The following is a 22753-nucleotide window of genomic DNA, read 5'->3' as shown; positions in this document are numbered from 1 at the left end:
TTTTCAGACATAACTTTATATAATTTGCTGAATATGTTCATTGAAGGGCCGACCCACTTTTTGTAAGGGTAAGGGTCAAATAAGGTTAATGTAGTATAGTAGGGAAAAATTTAAATTTGATACTATAGAAGAAGTTGAATCTAACCCAAAACCCACCCCGCCCCGAAATAGGATTTCAATGGCGTCGGACAAAGTGAAAGTTGGGGCCCGGGGGGGGGGGGGGGCAAAGTGTAAGAAATATTTTTTAGAACTTCAAAAAAAAAACTTGACAAGCCAAAAAAAAAAAAAAAAAAAAAGAGATATCCACGGTCCAAACACAAAAATCCTATTTCGTGGAGGGGGGGGGGGGGGGGGGTTGAACCTCAGTGCCAATTTTTTTTTTTTTCAAAACACCACCACTTTCCCCATTTTAAACCTATACTGCATCGTGTCCATGGAAAGGGGGGGGGGGGGCTAAACCTACGCAGCAATGTTCAATGTCTGTTCTAAGTCTATCTTTGGAAAGAAAAGTGGGGGCTAAGCCCCCCTCCCCCTCCCCGGTTCCGACGCCTATGTATTTTCAAGTTTGGACAATTTCCTTGTTTTTTTTTTGTTTTTTTTTTTTGTTTTTTTTTTTTTTAATTTTGCTTGTCAAGTTGTTTTCAGTTTAAAAACGATGCTACGTCACTGTTCTCTCGCCTGAAAAAAATATAACTCTATTAAAGTTATTTGTTGGATAATTGAATTCCAGTTTAATTGACATAAAAATGTTAAATATTTTGATACTAGTTACCCCTTATAAATTGATTTGTTTTTCAGGACCTTCCACTGAACTGAACTTTATTTCACGACAAATAGTAACTGCTCATGCGTGTGATTCTAGGGACGGGGCTTTGCAAAGGAGTGAGGAGCGTTATGGGTATGCGAAGTCGGAACCAGGCTACACCCCAGGCATACTAGAAACTCCCCGGTCTTCTTTTCTGCTATAATATTTTATGTTGAAATAGTACTTTTCAATAAAGAAAAGAAATATCTTTAGTACGCACCGTATTTTACATCAGCCAGGAGAGCTAAAAAAAAATCTTAAAACTTGAAAATTCTATTTGGTGGTGGTGAAGGGGAGGGGGGGGGGATTTCGTCAACTTTTTTCAGTACCAAATATTACTCACTAAGTACATGACTTTTAAAATATAAATTGACTATTAGTGCTGCAACAAAAAGTGTAAGGGATGGGGGCAACAAGCCTTTCGCTGAAATTTGCCAGTAGTAAAAAGTCTGTTACGTTTAGGAAAATGTTTCGTGGCCACCCTCCCCTCTACCAGTGCTGGCGCGGATCCAGAAATTTTTTTCTAGGGGGGGGGGTCCACCCCTGTCAAAAATAAACCCAATCCCAGAAATTTCTTGACAAGCAAAAAAAAAAACAAAAACAAAAACAAAACAAAAACAAAAAAACCTAAACTCGCCCAAACGTGAAAATCCTATTTCGTTGGGGGGTGGGGGGTGGGGGTAGGGGGGACGGGGGTTGTAGTCTATGACTTCTATTGCCTCAAATCCTTCACTTTTCATACCCATTTCACACATATTCATGTTTACCGGGGGGGATTCCAAGGTAATTTTTTTCTTGCTTTAGTATATACATTTCTTAACCTTGTAAATTCCAGGGGGGGGGGGAGGGCTGACCCCCGACCCCCCTCTAGATCCGCGCATGTGGTGAAACTTACCCCATAGGAGGTCGTTCAGACGGAAGTCAGTATATATATTGAGACTTGGGGGTGTGATTGTACATTGTATAACGTCCCTTTAAATTGGAGAATTTTTAACTCAAATGGAGAAGCCACCTCTTGCCGGTGGAGAGCTGCAAATTTGTCCTATATACCCGGCACTTATAGCCATTGAGCAGTGAGGGATCTTTTTTCGGGCCAGCACCTACTGCGATACGGGACCTCGGATAATACGGTCTAGATCTCATCCGAAGGACCGAACTCCACGTCCCATAGTGGGACTATGATTCGAACCCACGACGTATTGATCGACTCCTTACTACTGTGTTTCGTGACTCTAGAGCAGACGCCGTAAACACACAGTGCCACGCAGGAAAATTATCTATGTTTAACTAAACGGTTAAAATGATTTAATTATTAACCACTGCATTAAAAAAATTATTCATATAGGGGGTAGGGGGGGTGACAGGGAGAGCTGTAAAAGCTGTATATTTATTGCGCACGAAAATGTGGGTTTCTCGGTTTTTAAAACTGTCATCTCAAAATATTACTAACCGTGTGTTCCTAGCACATTCTTCCACTGTTTCCAGAACAAAACATTCCTCACAATCGTTTTTCATAGCCCTCCACCTAATAGATCTCGAAAATTTCGAAAATTATCTATGTTTAACATAAATGGTTAAAATGATTTAATTATTAACCACTATTAAAATGATATCATTAAAAAATTTATTCATATAGGACGGATAACTTTTCTTCAAAAACTGAAAACGTTAGTATATAAACATTGTTTTACGATTTAAAAAAAAAACAATTCGGGGGAGGGGTTGCTATGAAGGGGGACGAATTGCTATATACAGCGAGATTTCCCACGGAAGACTAGCTATATATTGAAACTTCCCCGGGGGAAGTCTCACTGTATAATCTTCCGAAGGAAGCATCACTATGTAGACAGTCTTCCAGGGGAAATATTACCATCTTCCGAGGGAGTGGCATTATCGGGTACATACCTGAACTTATAACAAACATCATTTGAAAATTTAAGTTCGATTGATAAAGTATTAAGGCAGAAAATTGAAAAATCTCGAATAACCCCGGCCCGGGTTTGCTTACCTAGTTTTACCAACACTCGTAGCGAACACCCCTGCCACCTAGCGTTATAATGCGGCACTAAATTTTGACAACTTGTATTCGTCTTCATTGAATATGCTTCATTCTTTGTGTGATTGAATTCACGTTCGTAATAGAGATAATCATTTAAGAAACTGTATCAATTTAAAAGAAAGTAAAATGAATTTACAAGAATAAAGCAACATAGAAGTAAGGGCAAAATGAAGAAGGATAAAAGTCAAAGTGAAATGTAATAAAGACGAATATGAAAACAATAAAGCGACATATAATTACAACAATAACAAAGCATAAAGAAGTAGGCAGAATAAGAATAAAAGCAAGATACATAGACTTTTGGCGGTAATTCCCTTCCATAGTGATGTATGTTGTTATGTATATTCTATAATCTTGTGATGTATATTCGAAATCTTGTGATGTATGTTCGATAATCTTGTGATGTATATTCGAAATCTTGTGATGTGTGTTCTACAATTCAGTGATGCGTGCAATAAAATTGCATGACGCAACAGAAAAGTAAGGACAATTTTCATTGGTTAGAAATAACGAAAGTAGCTGAAGCGTCGGGAAAACCATGCAGGTGAGAAAAAAACATCAGTTTGTTTATTGCAGCACTAATTACGAGATGCACGAGTGTTGTTCCTGGTGACATGATGAAGATATTTCGGCCTGCTAGGGAAAAAACTCAGTAAACGTAGATATATTGACAAAATTTGTAGGTACTTGTAACGATATGTCACGATGCTGCATTGTCAGATACAGTATTTATACATGCATGCTAAAAAGTTAAATCTCGTAGTAATCAATATAGCAGAAGAATAATGAAGAGTACATACTACAAAAACTGTGCAATTTGTAGCAAGATTAATTTTTGTTTAACAGCTGTTTTTATTACATTTTATTTCGTATTATTACTACCAAATACTGCTACCGTTTGTTAATGTTATGCACATGGTTATCTTGTACTTGCAAGTAAATGTAACATTTAAAAAAAAAATAATGAAAAAATAAGTCATTTAGGCTATTTGATAATAACATGCTAAATGAACATGTTTTGCTTTTTAATTCTCCTTCACTCAGTCTTTGTATAATGTATATTTTTAGACGAGCTGATCGCCAACCAGGAGATCAGAATGATCGCATCTGCTCCTGCCACTTTAAGGATGGTAAGAAGGAGGGGGACCCTGCATATTTTGCATGGAATGAAGGAAAGGCCATGGATTTCTCTGATCCTGAATTTACAAAAAGGTGAAATTATTTTTCAAAATATGACCGACATCTTGTTTTTGGATGGTGGGTGGGTGGAGTTTAATTGAGAATATTTTACTAAAAATCTTTAAAAGGGTACATGTATAAACAGAGTAGCTTACAACTGAATAAAAAAATAATTCAAGTTTAATTATTTTACAAAGGAGGAAAAAACTCAAAAGTGAGGAGTCCCTGTCATCTTAAGATGGACCAGTTGCAGATTCCACAAGCACCAAAATGTCAATATCAAGAAAAAGTAAAGCTCATTTAAATCACCAATGATGACAAATGACCAACACTGAAACATTTTCAATAATTTTTAATAATATATAAAGTTCTTTTAACTGTACATGATTTACAATATATTTTCAGTTGATATCAGAGCACAACTACTCAGCATCCTGCACATTTAACTGTACTCAAGAAATGCAGCGCCTCTCAACAGAAATACAACTGGAAAAGGAATTGCTTGCCCTAAAAATAGAGTCTAGTAAAAGGAAGCCAATATCAATCCACGATATTAAATACAACGAAGAGAAGGTACATTTAAAGGAATTCCAATTGTGATTTCCTATTTCCTAACAATTTCAGTTACTGTAATAAAAACTTGTTGCCATTGAGGGATGAACATCTTAGATTGACTGTTATGTTAACATATTTTGTTATTATTTGGGAGTGTTAGGTATCTGATCAGCAGGGGCATTTTCTCTATATAAGAAGAAAATGGAGACTCCCTACCCACCTGATGTATTTTGTCGGACAGTTTTCTGTACATTGCAGGTAAATTTTTTATTTATTAACTTTCCAGCCTCTTATTGTATAGTACATTTTGGGGTTTGAAGTCAGTTTTTGCTTTTCTTTAATTTTTAAAAAAAAAATTTTTAATTCTCCTTTTCTTAGAATAAAATTCAAAAAGTAGCTTCTGATTGTAATGTATAAGATATTGAAGGGAATTACCGCCAAAAGTCTATGTATCTTGCTTTTATTCTTATTTTGCCTACTTCTTTATGCTTTGTTATTAATGTAATTATATGTCACTTTAATGTTTTCATATTCGTCTTTATTACATTTCACTTCGAACTTTTAACATTCTTCATTTTGTCCTTACTTCTATGTTGCTTTATTCATTCTACTTTCTTTTAAAATGATACAGTTTCTTAAATAAATTATTATGATTATCTCTATTACAAACTTAAATTCAGTCAAGCAAGCAATGAAGCATATTCAATGAAGACGAATATTAGTACATGTAAATCCAAATTTAGTGCGGCATTATAACTAGGTGGTGTGGTGTTCGCTATGTTGGTAAAACTAGGTAAGCAAACCCGGGCTGGGGTTATTTGAGATTCTTCAATACGCCTTAATACTTTATCAATCGAACTTCTGAAGGCCGGATCCGATTTCACCCGATCCAATGATGGAAACTCCATATTTATTTTCTCTGGGCACACAGGAATAGCGGCCTTTTTTTTCAGACATGGATACCATACTGAATATGTTCATTGAAAGGCCGACCCACGTTTTGTAAGAGTAAGGGTCAAATAATTAATGTAGTATAGTAGGAAGAAAATTTAAATTTTATATGTTTTTAGGTTCAAAGTGCCAATTTTTTTTCCAAACACCACCACTTTCCCAAAACCCAGAAAGGGGGGGGCTAAACCTACGCAGGAATGTTCAATGTACTAAGTCTAAAAAAAAAGTAAGCCCCCCCCCCATTCACGCCTATGTATTTTCAAGTTTGGACAATTTCCTGTTTTTGTTTTTTTTTTGCTTGTCATGTTGTTTTCAGCCGGGTAATGAATTTTTATTCTCTTGTTGCCCCCCCCCCTCCCCACTTTCAAAAACGATGCTAGGTCACTGTTCTCTCACCTGAAAAATATAACTCTATTAAAGTTATTTGTTTGATAATTGAATTCCAGTTTAATTGACATAAAAATTTTAATATAATATCTTAAGTACGCACCGTATTTGTCATCAGCCAGGAGAGCTCAAAAAATCTTAAAACTCGAAAATTCTATTTGGTGGAGGTAAAGGGGGGGGGGGGGGGAGGTCACTTTTTTTCAACTAAATTTTACTCATATTTGCCATTAAGTACATAATATATAAATTGACTTTAGCATGTATTTTACTGCAACAAAAAGTAAAAGCCTTTCGCTGAACTTTTCCAGAGTTACGTTTAAGACTCAAACGTTTCGCCACCCTCCCCTGCACCGGTTTAACTAGGAGGTCGTCCACCCGGAAGTCAGTAAATATATTGAGACATTGTACATTGTATAATTTCCCCTTCAACAGAATTTTTCACTCAAATGGAAAGCCACCTTTTACCGGTGGAGAGCTGCAAATTTGTCCTATATACTCGGCACTTATAGCCATTGAGCAGTGAATCTTTTCGTGCCAGCAACTGCGACACGGGACCTCGGATAATACGGTCTAGATCTATCCGAATGAATTAAACCCATGACGTAGATCGACTACATTTAAAACTTACTTGTGATTTCCTATTTCCTAACAATTTCAGTGCACCCACTACTGTCATTATAAAAGATTATCTTTGTTTAGCTAAATGGTTAAAATGATTTGATTATAAAACACTATTAAAATGATATTATTTAAATATTTATTCATATAGGACGTATATAACAAAAACTGAAAACGTTAGTATATAAACATTTTTTACGATTAAAAAAACTATTCGGGGGAGGGGTTGATATGAAGGGTGCGAATTGCTATATATAGCAGATTTCCCACGGAAGACTATATATATTGAAACTTTCTATATATAAGGAAGCATCACTATGTAGTCAGTCTCCCAGGGGAAATCTTACCATCTATAGCGAGACTTCCGAGGGAATGGCATGTATCGGGTACATAAGTACCTGAACTTATAACAAACATCAGTCATTTGAAAATCTAAGTTCGATTGATAAAGTAGTAAGGCAGAAAACTGAAAAATTTTTTATTTTTACCAACACTTTAGCAGCCACCTCGTTATTGCCGCACTATTTTGAGTACATTTTGCTTCATTGTTTGCACATTTGAACTAAGTTTAATAGCATTTTCAATTTAATTGAATTAAAAAATAAATTTTAAAAGTCAAAGTGAAATGTAATAAAGACTATGAAAACAATAAAGTGACTATAGTTACAATAATAACAAAGCATAAAGAAGTAGGCAGAATAAGAATAAAAGCAAGATACATAGACTTTTGGCGGTAATTCCCTTCCATAATAAGACTACAGACATTGAACTTTGATTTGTTATCAAAAGGATTGATTTAAACTTGTCTAAATTAATTGTAAACAAAAATAAAAGGGGGCACCTGCTATTTCTTTAAGTGTTTTTCACTGGGGGGTGGGGAAACTTTTTTGTACATACTTAAGCAATAGGAGGGATTAGATAAGAATCAATTAGTATATCAGAGTCTTAAATAATATACTTTGCATAAGCATAAAAAAATTCTATATCAGTCTTTTTAAAACCTTTGAATTTTGCTTAATTAACTATGATTTATCCAATTTTGGAGCTTTTTACCTAATTCTGGGTAGAATCCACCCTTATGAAATTATTGACTCAATTTTGACTTAATATCACTTTATGAACATTAAAGCACAAAAACAATTCATTGTACAAATATTTTATTTATTACAGTCACCAATATATCCAAATATCATCACCGGCCCAGGCGTCATTCACTCCTTTGAATTGTGCTGGTAGCAGTAAGGTGTCATCATTTGAGATGGTCACAGTATCCAATACACTGAAGTCACAGGACTCAAATTTCATACATGTTCACAGGTAGGTGTATAGTCTTTGAAATTACCACAATTGACTAATTCTGGGACAGGTAAGTATGTAAGTATAGGAATGAGAGCACCAAATCCCCGGATGAACACATGGCTTTGTTTGTTATGGAACATTAAACCGAATACTGAATGGGTAGGCGTTACGCCATTGGCTGAAATCAGGTATTTAATTGTTTTCATTTTAAAGTAAAATTAATGACCTTTGAAATAAATGATGGGATGAGGGAATATTACAGAAACTATAGAAATGCCAGGGAAGATTTTAGGAGTGGGGGTTGATTTTTTATGCCGCGTGTTATTTACTGCGAATCTCTATAAGTTGAAAATAACTGCAATTTTGACCTATAAACGCCATGGGACCATATATTTTTTTCAGTATTTTTTGTTAGGGCTTAGAACAAAGTTTGAAATGATGCTAAAGATTTTTCTGAAATTGTCATAGTAAAGTACTGAGAGGGCCTAAGGTTTGTATGGAGTTCTATGGGAAAATAATTGGTGGTCTTTTCCCTATACAAGATGCTGTCTGATGGCGTAGTGTAGAATGTAGCGTAGAATGTTTTCCAAGTCAGCTTAAATGCAAAGGTTTGTTTTAAAATTTATCATAATGACTTGCAAAAATTTAATGCAGTTAAATTTATTGTATTCTTGAAAGATTGACTGTAACACAATTTTTTTACACAATTACAAATAATCAAATTAATTTTTTTCCAACTTTTTTTCAGGGTCTCTGCCAAAATCTTTTGAGGATTTTTCCTCTGCTAGAGCATCCATGGATGCAATTGAAACAACCCAGGACATCCCAACACATATGGATAATCAGGCCATGGCCTACAGTATGTACAAAAGTTGCCATACTTTTAAAGCAGTAACTTGCGCGCTTCCAAATGGTGCACTTACATTTTGCTCCATGCTGTACCCAGGTTCTACTTCTGATGTAGCTATTGTACGTCACAGCCAAGTTTTACGAAAGTTCAAAGCTGGAGACCTTATTTTGGTGGTCAAAGGTTTCACCATTCATGACCAGTTGCCCCAGGGTGTCTGCTTAATTATAAAAGCTCTTTTATCGACACGAGGCCAGTTTACCATACAAGAAGCAGCACTGTGTTACAAGATTGCTAAAGCACTTATTCATGTGGAAAGAGCCAACGAGAGGATAAAGAATTACGAGATTCTCCGTCACATACCATCTACTTACAGACCAATCTCAACAAAAATATTTCAACTCTGTTCTTGTCTTGTAAACTTGCAAGCTCCACTTTTGAAAGAAATTACTTAAAGATACATGTACTTATTATAAATTTGCATTGGCGTGTGACAGTATACACTAAACAGTGAAGATATTCATACCAAAGTGCAAGGGATAAGCAAATTTTGATTTGTTATCAATGTCAATGGTTATATTTGTTAACTTTGTAGTATGTTGTAATACATGTACTTCAGAAAATGAAAATCCCTTTTGTTAGCATGGATTTATTACAAGAATGTTTGGCAATTCCATTCTTCATTTGACAATATAATTTGGAAGAGGGTTTACTTATAATCTCTAGTTTAAAGTATATTTACCTTTAAAGCACAACTCAACAAATTCATGTTTTCAACAATTTATCTATTAAGAAAGACAAAAATGTTACATTTTCACTTTGAGAATAACATCTTCAATTCATTAATAAAATGATTCTAAATTTTGATATTCTTTTTTTATGTAGTACATAGATTTTATTAATCATCATTGCTATTTAAAATAGTCTTATAAGCCAGAAGTTTTATGATGGATTATGACATATCATATCATACATTTATGAGACTTAGGAACATTCAACACATTTAACATGATTACCCATTTTCCATTGTTAGAAAATTCTAGAGGTACAAAACTAAGTGTCAAGAAGTTCAAACTAGAACTCAGTTTTCCATCAGTGCTGGAATGAAAATGTTAATGTAGAAATCTATCAGCTTTGGAACATTTGCTGTCCATTCAATGTCTTTTACTATTCTAATCACAATGCAGTCTACTCTTGTCCACATAATTAAGTCGCAGAATGTTTTGTTACATATGTGTAGCTGGCCTTGAATTTGATGATAGTATGGGTGACTGGTTTTCAGGCACAGGGTATCTTGTTTAAGATCTAAAAAAAAATCAAAAAACACTTAAGTTGTGTTATACCAGTACATATCCCCTCCTTTTTCAATATCTTCATACCATATTGAACAGCTGCACTTGTAAATAAATACATGTTTTGAAATCATTTACTCACCAAGATTTTTAATTTCAAAGTACTGGACAATACAGATTTTTAATGTTATTTACCTATGAAAAATCCTTCAAATTTTGTGCCCCATCTGCTACTGTTGAAGACGATGCTGTGTATGGACACTTCACCTCTACAATATCAGGAATGGCGTCTTTGGCTTCTGGAGTTTGATAAAATACACTGCATGTTGGTGGTCGAACAACTAAGCCATCAGGTGAAGCTCCCAACACTCCAGATTCATGCAACCATATCCTTTTCAGAAAAAATTATAATACTACTGAATGCAAACAAACCATAATACAATTGATTTTGTAATGCAAACAAAGTCTAAGTAGAGCTTTTATAATCCTTCCACTTCAAAAAGCAAATTTTCTGGAATATGTTGGTAACTGAATATTTATGCCCCGCCATGAATATGGCCGGGGCATATGGTGTTTGTCATGTCCGTCTTCCGTCCTTCCGTCCCACTTTGTGTTTAGCTCTGTTCAAAGCTAAGTTTCAAAGAAACTATCCAAGATATTTTCATCAAACTTCATATGCTGATAGATATTGATGAGAGCTATGCAACTGCATCAACATTTTTTGACCTTGACCTTTCCTTTGACCTTGACCTGACTTTTCTTAAATAGTGTTTAGCTCAGTTTTAAACATACCATTCAAGATGGTGTTATCAAACTTTACATGTTGATACAAACTTGCATAGATGATGCATCTAGAGATGAACACTACCGGACTTGCTTCGGATGCTGGATCTGACCTACATTTTCCAGATGAGTGACCAAATTCAAGTTTTTGGAGCAGGTCCATTCTTAAGGAACTATAAGCCCTACTTAGACCAAACTTGCTTGGATGATGCATCTAAGGATGGACACTACCAGACTTGCTTCGGATGCTGGATCTGACCTACATTTTCCAGATGAGTGACCAGGTTGAAGTTTTTGGAGCAGATTTATTCCTAAGGAACTATTAGCCCTACTTGACCAAACTTGCATGGATGATGCATCTAGGGATGGACACTACCAGACTTGCTTCGGATGCTGGATCTGACTTACATTTTCATTCCCAAGTAACTATAAGCCCTACCTAAACCAAACTTGCATGGATGATGCAGCTAGGGATGGACACTACCAGACTTGCTTCTGATGCTGGATCTGACCTATTTTTTCATTCCCAAGTAACTATAAACCCTACCTGAACCAAACTTGCATGGATGATGCATCTAGGGATGGACACTACCAGACTTGCTTTGGATGCTGGACCTACATTTTTATTCCCAACTAACTATAAGCCCTGCCTGAACCAAACTGATCAAATTTTATACATATACAAATTTCATGTTGCTTTACTAATATATCCTCGGCGGGGCATTCATGTCCTATGGACATATTTCTAGTTTTTTTTTTACAATTAGACTTCAGTAATTGATTTCTGTTTGTCACCAGGATAAGTCCTGTTATTTGTTTTGACACATTGAATGTTAACATGTAAGAGGTTGAATGAATGTTATTTTGTGCTGTATACCTGACTGCTCTACAGCTGCATCAAAGTCCTTTTTCATACTTTCTCAAAGCATCATCTTCATGAGTGATACCCCATGCAACAGCCTTGATGGACTCCAGATTGTAAGCCGACATCAGCTGTTTCTTCAGTGACAATGTCAATCTGGAGAAGAAAATATGATTTTTGGTTATTAATCTTATATTTCCTGCATCTTTATGTACAAATATCTAGTCATTACAGTCGAACCTCATTATCTCAAACTCAATGAGACCAAGAAAAATGTTGGAAATATCCGTGGATTCAAGAATAATACATAAAGAGTTATCAAGAATAAAATGTCCCAGTCTTTTATAAATGGTTTGCACTTCAAAATTACTTTGACATATCCATGAAATATGAGATAATGGGTTTGAGATAACAAAGTTTGACTGTAATTTTAAAAGTCTTTTTCGCAAAAATTTAATCACACGTCTTACCGCCTTTGCTTAGAACTGAGAACTGCACCAAAGTTGGAAGCTGATATGCTATATTTCCTTACAATCGACCACATTGGGTTGTTTCGTTGCCAATGCAGCTCTTTTAATGGATTCAGGGATAATGCATGCTGTAACCATACCATAGGGGTATCAGAATGAACATACTCTGGTGATGTTAACAGGTCTTCAATGAGAGGTACAGGTGGACCAGGTTCACATGGCTCTGGTTCAAGAATCCAATTCAATGCTGAAAAATTTCATTACTTGTGTCATTCTCAAAAATATCATCCATAATATCCATATCACATATACCAAGTATTTATATAAGAGTCCATACATTTCATTTTAGTGAACACTGTCATGGGTTTTTGTAATGTATGCATTACATATCAAATTTACAACTCACTTGCATATATTTGTTCAGAATTGTTCCTGTATATAATTTTGCACGTGGCATTCTTAGTGTGAAAATGCCATGTAAAAATTGGTGCAAATTGGTGCAAATGTACAATTAATATTTACTTAATTATTAACAAGGTTTCATAATGACAGAGTATTTAAATAATAGAAGAATGATCTGATAATTCGCAAGAATATGAAACAAAATATTTTTTTTAATGCAATTGAATAATTTATTTTTCCTTTCAAAAATGTATGCTCATGTACAAAAATGCTATCATATTTATAATATTGTCTTTCCAATTATTCAAAGGTTGTTATTAATATTTATTACATAGTATGTTCAAAAATTGGGCATTATTAAAATTAACCATCGGTCAGTAACAAAATAACAGTTTCATAATACTCGTAATATAAAAATCAAATCAAACTTAAATAACAACAATAGTAACACCAAAATCATAACTTCCTTCTTATATTTTACCAATATACCTTCCAAGGTGCAAAAAACACTGGTCACTTTCATCAAAGGGTCGGTTTAAAGCACTTCAAATATGAAGCAAATTTTTTAACAACTGATTTATTTATACATGTATTTAATGATTGATCATTTTTAAAAAAAAAAAAAAAAACAAGAGGCCCATGGGCCACATCGCTCACCTGAGCACTGTGGCTAGGAAAAAGTAAAAATTGGTTTTTTATTGAAAAGTTTAAATCCAAAAGTAGTCCCTTGACCAATCATGGCTTTGCTTTTCTTGAGAAGGTTATTTTTAAAGAATTTTCCTATATATTTCTATATAAAATTTGATCATCCTTTGTGGCCCCGTCCTACCCCCGGGGGACATGATTTGAACAAACTTGAATCTACACTACCTAAGGATGCTTCCATATAAATATGATCAATCAGGGTTTTGCTGTTCTTGAGAAGAAGATTTTTAAAGATTTTTCCTTTATATTTCTATGTAAAACTTTGATCTTCCATTGTGGCCCCGCCCTACCCCGGGGGTTATGATTTGAACAAACTTGAATCGACACTACCTGAGGATGCTTCCATATATATAGGATCAATTATGGCTTTGTCATTCTTGAGAAGATTTTTAAAGAATTTTCCTATATATTTTTATGTTACACTTTGGTCAGCCATTGTGGCTCCGCCCTACCCCCGGGGGTCATGATTTGAACAAATTTAAATCTACACTACCTGAGGATGTTTCTCCATAAGTTTCATTTTTCCTGGCACAGTGGTTCTTGAGAACAAGATTTTTAAAACATACCATCAAATTTTCATTAATTCCCAATTATCTCCCCTTGAATGAGGGTGTGGCCCTTTATTTAAACAAACTTGAATCCCCTTCACCCAAGGATGCTTTGTGGCAAGTTTGGGTGAAATTAGTCCATGGGTTCTAGAGAAGAAGTCGAAAATATGAAAAGTTTACAGACAGACAGATGGACAGACAGACAGACAAACAGCTAGATAGACAAAATGTGATCAGAAAAGAGCTAGAAATGAAACATTCCTCACCACAAAAGCCAGAAGAATATAGGGACCACCACCAGTAACATGTTTCTGGGAAGAACCAAACCATGCAGAGATAAATATCAATAGTCCTGAATCTTCGATGCAGGACCAAGTACGAGAATTGCTACAAACACTACTCCGGAGACTTACCTATTATCCTATGATGTAACGTACTTTGTCCACTGCAGCTGGTTCCCTCATAAGCTGGTAGCGAGGACAGTTCAGGATGTCCTGTCAACTTTATTCCTCAACTTCCTGTCTTGGACTGAAAAGCAATAAGTGGAAATCTTTAGTGTTGCCTAGTGACTTTGAATTAAAAAGAAAGTTGCAAGATTGTGAAGGGGGGGGGGGGGGGTACTGATGCTGTGCATTTTAATTAAATGTACGAAATCTGTATTTCACAGTTTAATGCATTCATGTATTTTGTGAATTGTCTTAGGATTCATGTAATAATTGTTGCTATGTATTATTAAGCACTAAATCTATTCAACTGCATGTGTAAATGGGGAAAATGTGGATATGTAAATGATGTATAATTGCAATGTGTAAAATGTGACATTTTCTTATATGAGGGAGTCTGTTCATGTAATTTTTTTTCATTAATTATTTTATTTATCTTGATAAAATTATTTCAATTAACAATATTGTTTTTCTTACCAGTCTGATGAACTCAACAAAGGTTACAGAGGTGAATGGTAGAAATATGGGTATTACAGGTGTCAAAACTCTTCGTTGATGACCAGACTGCATGCCGCACTGTAAAATCACCATTTTGGATCTTTAAAAGGGGAGGCTACTCCTGAAATCAAAGAAATTGTCATAAAAATGAGTAACCTGATTTTCTTTAGGTCTCACACAAGGAAATAATTTCACTATATGTTACTATATAGCTTTAATTAAATAAATTAATTAACTAGACTCTCAGCAGATAATTCATGAATGAGAAAAAAGATTAATGCTTAGACAAAATTTGAGATCAGAAAAAATATACCCCTTATGCGGCTTTTAAGAAAGAAAATTGAGACTAAACATACCTATACCCCGAAATACACATGGGCAAACAGCCAACACACCATCGAGGAAGTTACATCGATCATGCGTACCTAAAAAAAAAGAGTTCCCTTTGATTCAGTGGCACAATTCTGCTGATATGATATTCCTAGTGCATGAGTCCAAAATTAAAACTGTAGACCTACGTAAAGTTCCTGAAAATGAAAAAAGAAAAGAAATATTATTGTCTCTATATACATCATACATAGAACTACATTTGTTCATTTTAATTAGCTATCTCCTTGCATAAGACCTTTAAGGGTAATTTTATGCTATTTACCATGTGCACTGATTGCCATAAAACTAAAGAAAAAATACCAGCCTTACAAAGTCACTTAACCATGACCTTTGACATACCTTACTAAGAATACCCTGGACAATTTGGTTTAACTTAAGACTTCTGAATTTTTAAATGCAGGTTTTGATAAATTAACCATTTAATATACTTATGAGCTCATAAAACTGTTCTTTAAAACTGTATGATAAAGAGTGTAAAAACTTTGAAACATGTTTGGAAAGTATTATCACACATGTGATATGGGATAAATTATCACCACAGAAAGATCAAAGAAAATCACTGCAGATATGCGACAATAATTCTTATCATTGTTTATTGTATGTCAAGTCTAGAATATGATATATCATTACAAATATTATGATTTTTAGCCGGGCACATTGCTCGTAGAGCAATGCTCAGCTATTGCGACGGTGAGCAACAGAAAATGCTGCTTCTTCACCGCCAAATTGAGTTTACGAGTAAAAGTATGGTACGTGCACCAGCCGCTGTTGAGAAAACAAAATCCATTCAACACCTTAAGAAATAGTAAATTGAATATTTTTATCATAATATTAAATTGTTTAATATTTTTTCCTGGCTCCTTTGACTAATATTTTACAAAGTAATTCAACGGGTGCGAAAGGTTTTCACCAGGTATCCCTGTCTGCATCATATTCTATAAACAATATAATTAAAATTAGATGTTAGATCCGCTCGCATTCTCGCCACACTAACATCTAACAAGTCATCCCATTGAGGGTCACGTAAGAGGTTAAATTTGGAACACCTCAAGATTTATTCGCTTCAACAATATATGATGATTTTGCCAGCTGCGATTTGATTAATTGATAGAATTTGACCTCTGACGTGACCCTCAACGGGATGTTGTTAGATGTTAGTGTAGCGAGTATGCAAGCGGATCTAACATCTAATTTGAATTAGATTGATTCTATAAATAAAGGTTGTACTATCAGGCTAACACAAATGCAGGGAACATCATTAATGACTTGATGCAAATCTCCCCGCTGAGGACACATCAGTGCAGAGACGTTTGACCTTAATCTTGCTGCATCGGTGTTTATTTACTTCTGTTTGTATATAAAACCGGATTACCCCGAAACGATACGTGATAAATATTTTTCGCTGTTAATTTCTAGCTATATTTTATTTTATTTTTAAAACTATTTAATATTATACATGCCATTGAGATATTTTTGTGTGTATTACATATTCTCTAAACGTCTGAACGTGATTTTAAACTGTCACCTTAGTCCTTGTTCATTATCCTGTAAATGAGCCCGGCTCAATACATTTACTATAAAAATAATTGGACAAATTTGTGAATGACAATATTCAATGATGCATAGCAATTAATCTTTTCCTGACATTCACCTTCTCCTAAAAATTTGTCGTGTTATTTATTTATTTATTGCAAAGTCGTCCCTGGACTAGTGCTACGGTCAATGCAGCTGCAATGGGCCATGCAATTTCGAACCCTGCGTGGTGAGAGTTTGTCCCGAGACACAGTTAGATTATTCTAACTAGCACCAATATAGAATAAATCATACCGATTAATCAACATCACTACAATATGAGGACGTAAAAATAGGATAAAACATCCTTTAGTCCAGCAATAAGCCACTAAATTGTTTTTGATGTACCTTCAAACAAATCAAATTAATGTTCTTGATTCCCACTTTTCACGTTATGACTGACTTAGTGCTTCTTGAAACCAAAACAATTTTTCTATTACCTATAATTTTGACTTTAGGTTGAATTCGCCAATTTCATGCTTGCGAAGTTGTGTCAATGTGTGCATTACGACCGCTCCGGCTACTTTCGTTATTTCTAACCAATGAAAATTGTCCTTACTTTTCTGTTGCGTCATGCAATTTTATTGCACGCATCACTGAATTGTAGAACACACATCACAAGATTTCGAATATACATCACAAGATTATCGAACATACATCACAAGATTTCGAATATACATCACAAGATTATCGAACATACATCACAAGATTTCGAATATACATCACAAGATTTCGAACATACATCACAAGATTATAGAATATACATCACAAGATTTCGAATATACATCACAAGATATTGAATATACATCACAAGATTTCGAACATACATCACAAGATATTGAATATACATCACAAGATTATAGAATATACATCACAAGATTTCGAACATACATCACAAGATTAAAGAATATACATCACAAGTTTTAGAATATACATCACAAGATATTGAATATACATCACAAGATTTTGAACATACATCACAAGATTTTGAATATACATCACAAGATTTCGAACATACATCACAAGATTTTGAATATACATCACAAGATTTTGAATATACATCACAAGATTTCGAACATACATCACAAGATTTTGAATATACATCACAAGATTTTGAATATACATCACAAGATTTCGAACATACATCACAAGATTTTGAATATACATCACAAGATTATCAAATATTGCAACGTTTGACATGCCATATATCGCGTATGATTTTTGGTTAATATTAAAATAGGTTATGGAGTAATCATGGATTTCAACACCAGCCCTGACCTGCCATTCTCGACTCTGAAGGAAAGCATTGTATCATTTCAGGGGGTTACGTATCGCAATGAGAGGAAATTTAATAATTTAATCTCTTTTAGTCCAATAAACACGAAAGGCTTGGAATATTTGTATGAAATTACAGGAAGAAATTTTGCATTTGTTAGAAGAATTTCTAATTATTCTTTTTTTTCTCGTATTCTTAAATCTCATGTTGGGTGCTCTTCTGAGTAAAACAGCATGTAGTTTAGTTAATATCATGTACATGCACATAAAATCGTGTCATTGTGATATTCTAGCTTTTTATTTGAGGAAATAAAAGAAATTTATGAGCATATCATTCGGAAAAATACAATGATAAGTTATGTAGCAAATTATGCAAAACTCAAAGTTACTTAATTTTATTTTCGATTTTCATTAGAATTGAAAACGTCACTTCCACTTACAATTTACTGTGTGCATTTTTCATGTTTATTTGTAATTGCTAATTTAAACAACATCGCAATTTTTTATGAAATAAATTAAGCAACAATTAGAATAACTTGATATAGGCCCGTATACGTATAACGATTGCAATTACTTCAAAGTTGAGAGGGAGACGACGGCGCCTAAAAAATGTGTACCTTTCCAATAATATAGAATCATCCGTTCAAATTAAAAACAATTAAGTTGCAGTAGTGATATCCCCGATTCTTTAAATAACGAAACTATAATGGATTTCACAAAGGTAGAATTCAAACATTAATTTATGTACATGTGCAGTTACAATCACTATCAAAATTGGCAGAGTTATCGATAGGTCATCCTGCGTCACCTTTCAGTGTAACCGATGGACTCGTCCAGAGAAATCATCTGTACCTGAGCAAAATCGCAGTGCCTCTTATTCATTCGTCAAAGAATAGAATCAGACATTTTATCTTTAAATACTCGTACATGTTCAAGAAAACCTTTATATTTGTGTCTAGAAATATTCTTACGATTTACGCATATAACAAATTCTAGATTTTAAACTGAGTAAATCGATGACTAGCATCGTTTTAGATAACTCTGGGACCACAGGCACCTGAAGTATGGACAATACCCCCCCCTTTTTTTTTAATGAAAAAAAAATGTAAGAGTGTATAATACCTCGAAAATATAAAATTTCCCCGTCAAACACATCTATATATCGTTATATGCAAGCAGATTGTACTTTTTCTCACGTTTAAAGAATGGCCCTATTCGGTATAATTAAAAATACACAAGGTGAGAAACAAAAGTTGTAAACAAACGGGGGGTTCCCCACTTCGAGACAGATTTCCAAGGTAATAACAGTGTTACCTATCATAATTTTGCAAGCACCCTGTCTGGGAGATGTTCTTTTACTAGTCTCTATAGCCTAAACCCCGCCATTGATGTTTAATATGCCGTAATCGGACGATTTATTAATCGGATGCATAAAATTTTCTCCATTGGCAGCGTTGGAGGAGGTTTTGGAGTTGCTTTTCTGTTTCGCCTTATCTGATTGGTTAATTGTAATACAGTTTAAATATCTAACCAATCAGATAAGGCGAAACAGAAAAGCAACTCCAAAACCTCCTCCAACGCTGCCAATGGAGAAAATTTTATGTATACGATTAATAAATCGTCCGATTACGGCATATTAAACATCAATGGCGGGGTTTAGGCTATAGAGACTAGTAAAAGAACATCTCCCAGACAGGGTGCTTGCAAAATTATGATAGGTAACACTGTTATTACCTTGGAAATCTGTCTCGAAGTGGGGAACCCCCCGTTTGTTTACAACTTTTGTTTCTCACCTTGTGTATTTTTAATTATACCGAATAGGGCCATTCTTTAAACGTGAGAAAAAGTACAATCTGCTTGCATATAACGACGTATATGTATTTGACGGGGAAATTATATATTTTTGAGATATTAGACACTCTTACATTTTTTTTTCATTGAAAAAAAGGGGGGGGGTGTATTGTCCATACTTCAGGTGCCTGTGCTGGGACTCGCGTAAAAATCAAAGAGCGGTAATGTTGACCTCCGGAATGTATATAGGTCAATGCATGCGCGATCGATAAACAGGTTGCACAACTATAAACAAAAACAGCCAATGTCCGAGGAAAATTCAGGATGCATGAATTAAATGACAGTGAATTATTTTAAACTTGATTTTTTTTTTGTATAAATAATGCAACATTGAGTATCAATCGAATGAGAGATGATAAGTATTTTTCCTATCTCCCGTCTTGTAATTCAAACTAAATACAAGGAGAAAGTTGTCTCTGAATAATCTGTATGACATCCAGCTAGAGAATACGTTAAAAACTTTATTTCAACAAAGTTTAACATTCAGTTTAGTTAAGTATATTATTCTTATCCAGTTTATTTCAGTTATACGTGTTATACGCGTACGCATAAAGAATTCTTCACTTGCCGTATAAAATTAATCAGTTACCTGTACATAAAGTTTGCTGCTCATTCAATAACACAAGATTCGAACAAAATAACGTTTTCATGAGATCAATAAGATGTTAAAGACCCATTTCAAATCGATAACCATATCGAAAATATTTACCGTTTTTGAGTTATACTGCAAAAACTTTCATGCTCCCTTGACCCCTAATTTGAGGGGCCAGCCCCTTTTTAATGATGTCAAATGAAAGATCTTAAAATTATGCACAATATTTGTGAAATATGTCTTAACAAATTATTTTTAGTTTAAAAGATACACAAGGAAATATATGTAAAATTTGGCGCTTTTAGGCATTCTCATTTTTGACCCCTATCTAGCGCCGTTTGGAGCGCAGAAATCGAAAAAGAAAAACCGATGTGCACAACTTCAATTCTTCTAGTATTTAAATGCAGTAGACATTCTGCTCCAGCTTTTGTCGTTTCTGAGCCTTTGTCTGGAAACAAACAGTACCAAATTTTCACTTAAAGGGAAATAACTCGAAAGCGGAAGGGAATTTTTGAAATGTATGAAAACATTTTAATTGAGTTTTGTAACGTCCAAAAACTCTGAAAATTTGAGCGAAATCCGTTCAGAAATGAGCGAGTTACGAGGTCTCAAAGTTGGCGTCTAGGAAAAAAAAAAGAATAATAGGGAATAATCTTAACCATCAGAATCAGTAGAAGGTCTTCCGCCTGAGCGGAAGACCTTAATGAAAGCTGGATGAAATGTACTTCTAGAACAAATTAATATTTTACACAACAGAACAAATCAACATATGTTAACTTTTTGTAAATCTACAACTGGTTAAATTGCTAACACATAACTCAGCATTCTTAAATATTTACGTTACCGATACGAGAAAATCTAATTTTAATATGTAATATTTTACCCATGAAGTAAAGGTATCAATATAAAATCTTCTTGACCTTCTAGCCTGCGACCAAATCTTCAGATGCCGACTATGCACGTATTTTACTAATAGTACTCTGGCTTAACTCACAATTAATTTTATTAAAATGTTTGCTTTATTTTCAAGTGTAATTGATTACGTTATTTAGATATTTCGAGACCGAGGAGGTTTTCCTGCATCATTCTCGACAACAAGGACTTTCTATTCTACTAAGAGCTCTAAATACGGTTGATCATTTCCTCCATAGAGAAACGAATTAGGTCATTTTGTCACCATCGTGACAATGTGTACATTTTTGCGATATCTCTAATGAAATGATGTACTACATTCCTTTTCATAATTGTTACTTATTCATATTCTTGGTGACTGATTACAATTTGTCTATTAAATATGATCTTTTTAAATTCAAAGTACAATTTTGTTAAACATTTTTAATCTGAAAGTAACCCCAAACAGTCATTTAATAACTAAATCCCGTGTAAGTGCAAAGAGGTCAAGAATATTATCTCTCATTAGTTAGAGGCGAAAGGTATATATTTTAATCACATTTTGTAATCATTTTGGTAACTTCTTCGTCATATTAAAGATTGAAAACATTTTGACAAAGATTTAAAAAAATATATATTTACAAATGTAGGGTGGAAAATTGACTAAAAGAATAGAGTTCATTTACCTATTTTCCTTAAATGTGGACTTACCTTTTATGTCAATTGAATAAAAAAGAAATTATTCTTGAGAAATATTGCTTTAGTTAATATTGTTCAGATAATGTTTGAAGAGGTATTTTTGTGGTTTTTCATATCCTCTTCTTGACAAGTACCCTTAAATATAACAGAAAATGTGTAGTCGATGTATGTAATTACCATTCCAAGTTTCACAGGCTGTACTAGATTTAAAAACAAGGAAACGTTTGAGCTTTTCACTGACTGTTAAGCAAATACTAATTTATCATTTTGAAAAGTTTGAAAATCTTGTGACAAAGACTTTTCCGACATAGGTTCTACCTTAAGCAATTTACACAGTATTAGGCTGCGAAAGACAACACATCGAAGTGGTCTCAAAAATTATTTCATTCTAGAGTCAGATATTCATTTCAAATGTACAGGTTTGATACGGGTTTCTGATCTGATAATTTTTTGATGACCTTCATGATTTTTGGAGAATAATGTCCGCTGCAAAAATCGTAGTCACAACAAAAAGGAAAAAAGAAATGTTTTCGATTAAAAAAAGCAGAAGTTTGTCACCAAAGAATAAATTATGGACCAAGAAAAATCCAAAGAGTTCGATCAGGATCCTAAGAGGAGTACAAACATGTAAACTTGGGGTTTGAGTTTCCCACTTAGCTTTTAGAAATTCGTATGGTTTAACCTAGACCCGCAGGTATTTCATAAATTTAATAATTAATTAACTTACAGGCGTGTAAGGTCTCATCAGAATGGCAAAATTAGTCAGATGATTACACTGGC

At 34.2% G+C, this 22753-nt stretch overlaps 2 protein-coding genes and 1 long non-coding RNA gene across 5 annotated transcripts; 2 read left to right on the top strand and 1 right to left on the bottom strand.

Annotated features, from left to right (window-relative positions):
- The first annotated feature begins 3414 nt into the window (after positions 1-3414).
- Positions 3415-4853, top strand: LOC134273158 (uncharacterized). The gene is made up of 4 exons (XM_062755330.1): positions 3415-4076; positions 4241-4332; positions 4449-4616; positions 4753-4853. Exons 1-4 carry the CDS (start codon positions 3962-3964, stop codon positions 4756-4758), a joined length of 381 nt encoding a protein of 126 aa, XP_062611314.1. The 5' UTR covers positions 3415-3961; the 3' UTR covers positions 4759-4853.
- A 2890-nt stretch (positions 4854-7743) lies between these two features.
- Positions 7744-9565, top strand: LOC134273159 (uncharacterized). Its single transcript, XM_062755332.1, has 2 exons — positions 7744-7871; positions 8602-9565. Exons 1-2 carry the CDS (start codon positions 7862-7864, stop codon positions 9153-9155), a joined length of 564 nt encoding a protein of 187 aa, XP_062611316.1. The 5' UTR covers positions 7744-7861; the 3' UTR covers positions 9156-9565.
- LOC134273160 (uncharacterized) lies at positions 9465-17423 on the bottom strand. 3 transcript variants are annotated; one of them, XR_009993361.1, is made up of 8 exons: positions 17106-17423; positions 15060-15230; positions 14683-14824; positions 14176-14290; positions 12108-12354; positions 11653-11793; positions 10188-10383; positions 9465-10005 (listed from the first exon to the last, which is right to left on the bottom strand). It is a non-coding gene; the product is annotated as an uncharacterized LOC134273160 (long non-coding RNA). The 3 variants fall into 3 exon arrangements; XR_009993363.1 differs by having other exon boundaries at positions 15060-15128; positions 17225-17421; XR_009993362.1 differs by having other exon boundaries at positions 15060-15128; positions 17106-17231.
- Positions 17424-22753: the final 5330 nt, after the last annotated feature.

The sequence above is a fragment of the Saccostrea cucullata genome, unplaced genomic scaffold, assembly GCF_032062105.1.
Source record: "Saccostrea cucullata isolate Sc308-1 unplaced genomic scaffold, CSIRO_AGI_Scuc_v1 ctg7829, whole genome shotgun sequence".
In the NCBI taxonomy this organism is placed as follows: Eukaryota; Metazoa; Mollusca; class Bivalvia; order Ostreida; family Ostreidae; genus Saccostrea; species Saccostrea cuccullata.
This window is presented reverse-complemented; position numbering and strand designations above follow the sequence as displayed.

Excerpts from the sequence above, each read along its gene's own strand:
- LOC134273158 (XM_062755330.1), top strand. The coding sequence starts at position 3,962 with ATGATCGCATCTGCTCCTGCCACTTTAAGGATGGTAAGAAGGAGGGGG. Across the intron at positions 4,077-4,240 it reads GATCCTGAATTTACAAAAAG|GAGGAAAAAACTCAAAAGTG; the intron begins GTGAAATTATTT and ends TATTTTACAAAG. Across the intron at positions 4,333-4,448 it reads AATGTCAATATCAAGAAAAA|TTGATATCAGAGCACAACTA; the intron begins GTAAAGCTCATT and ends ATATATTTTCAG.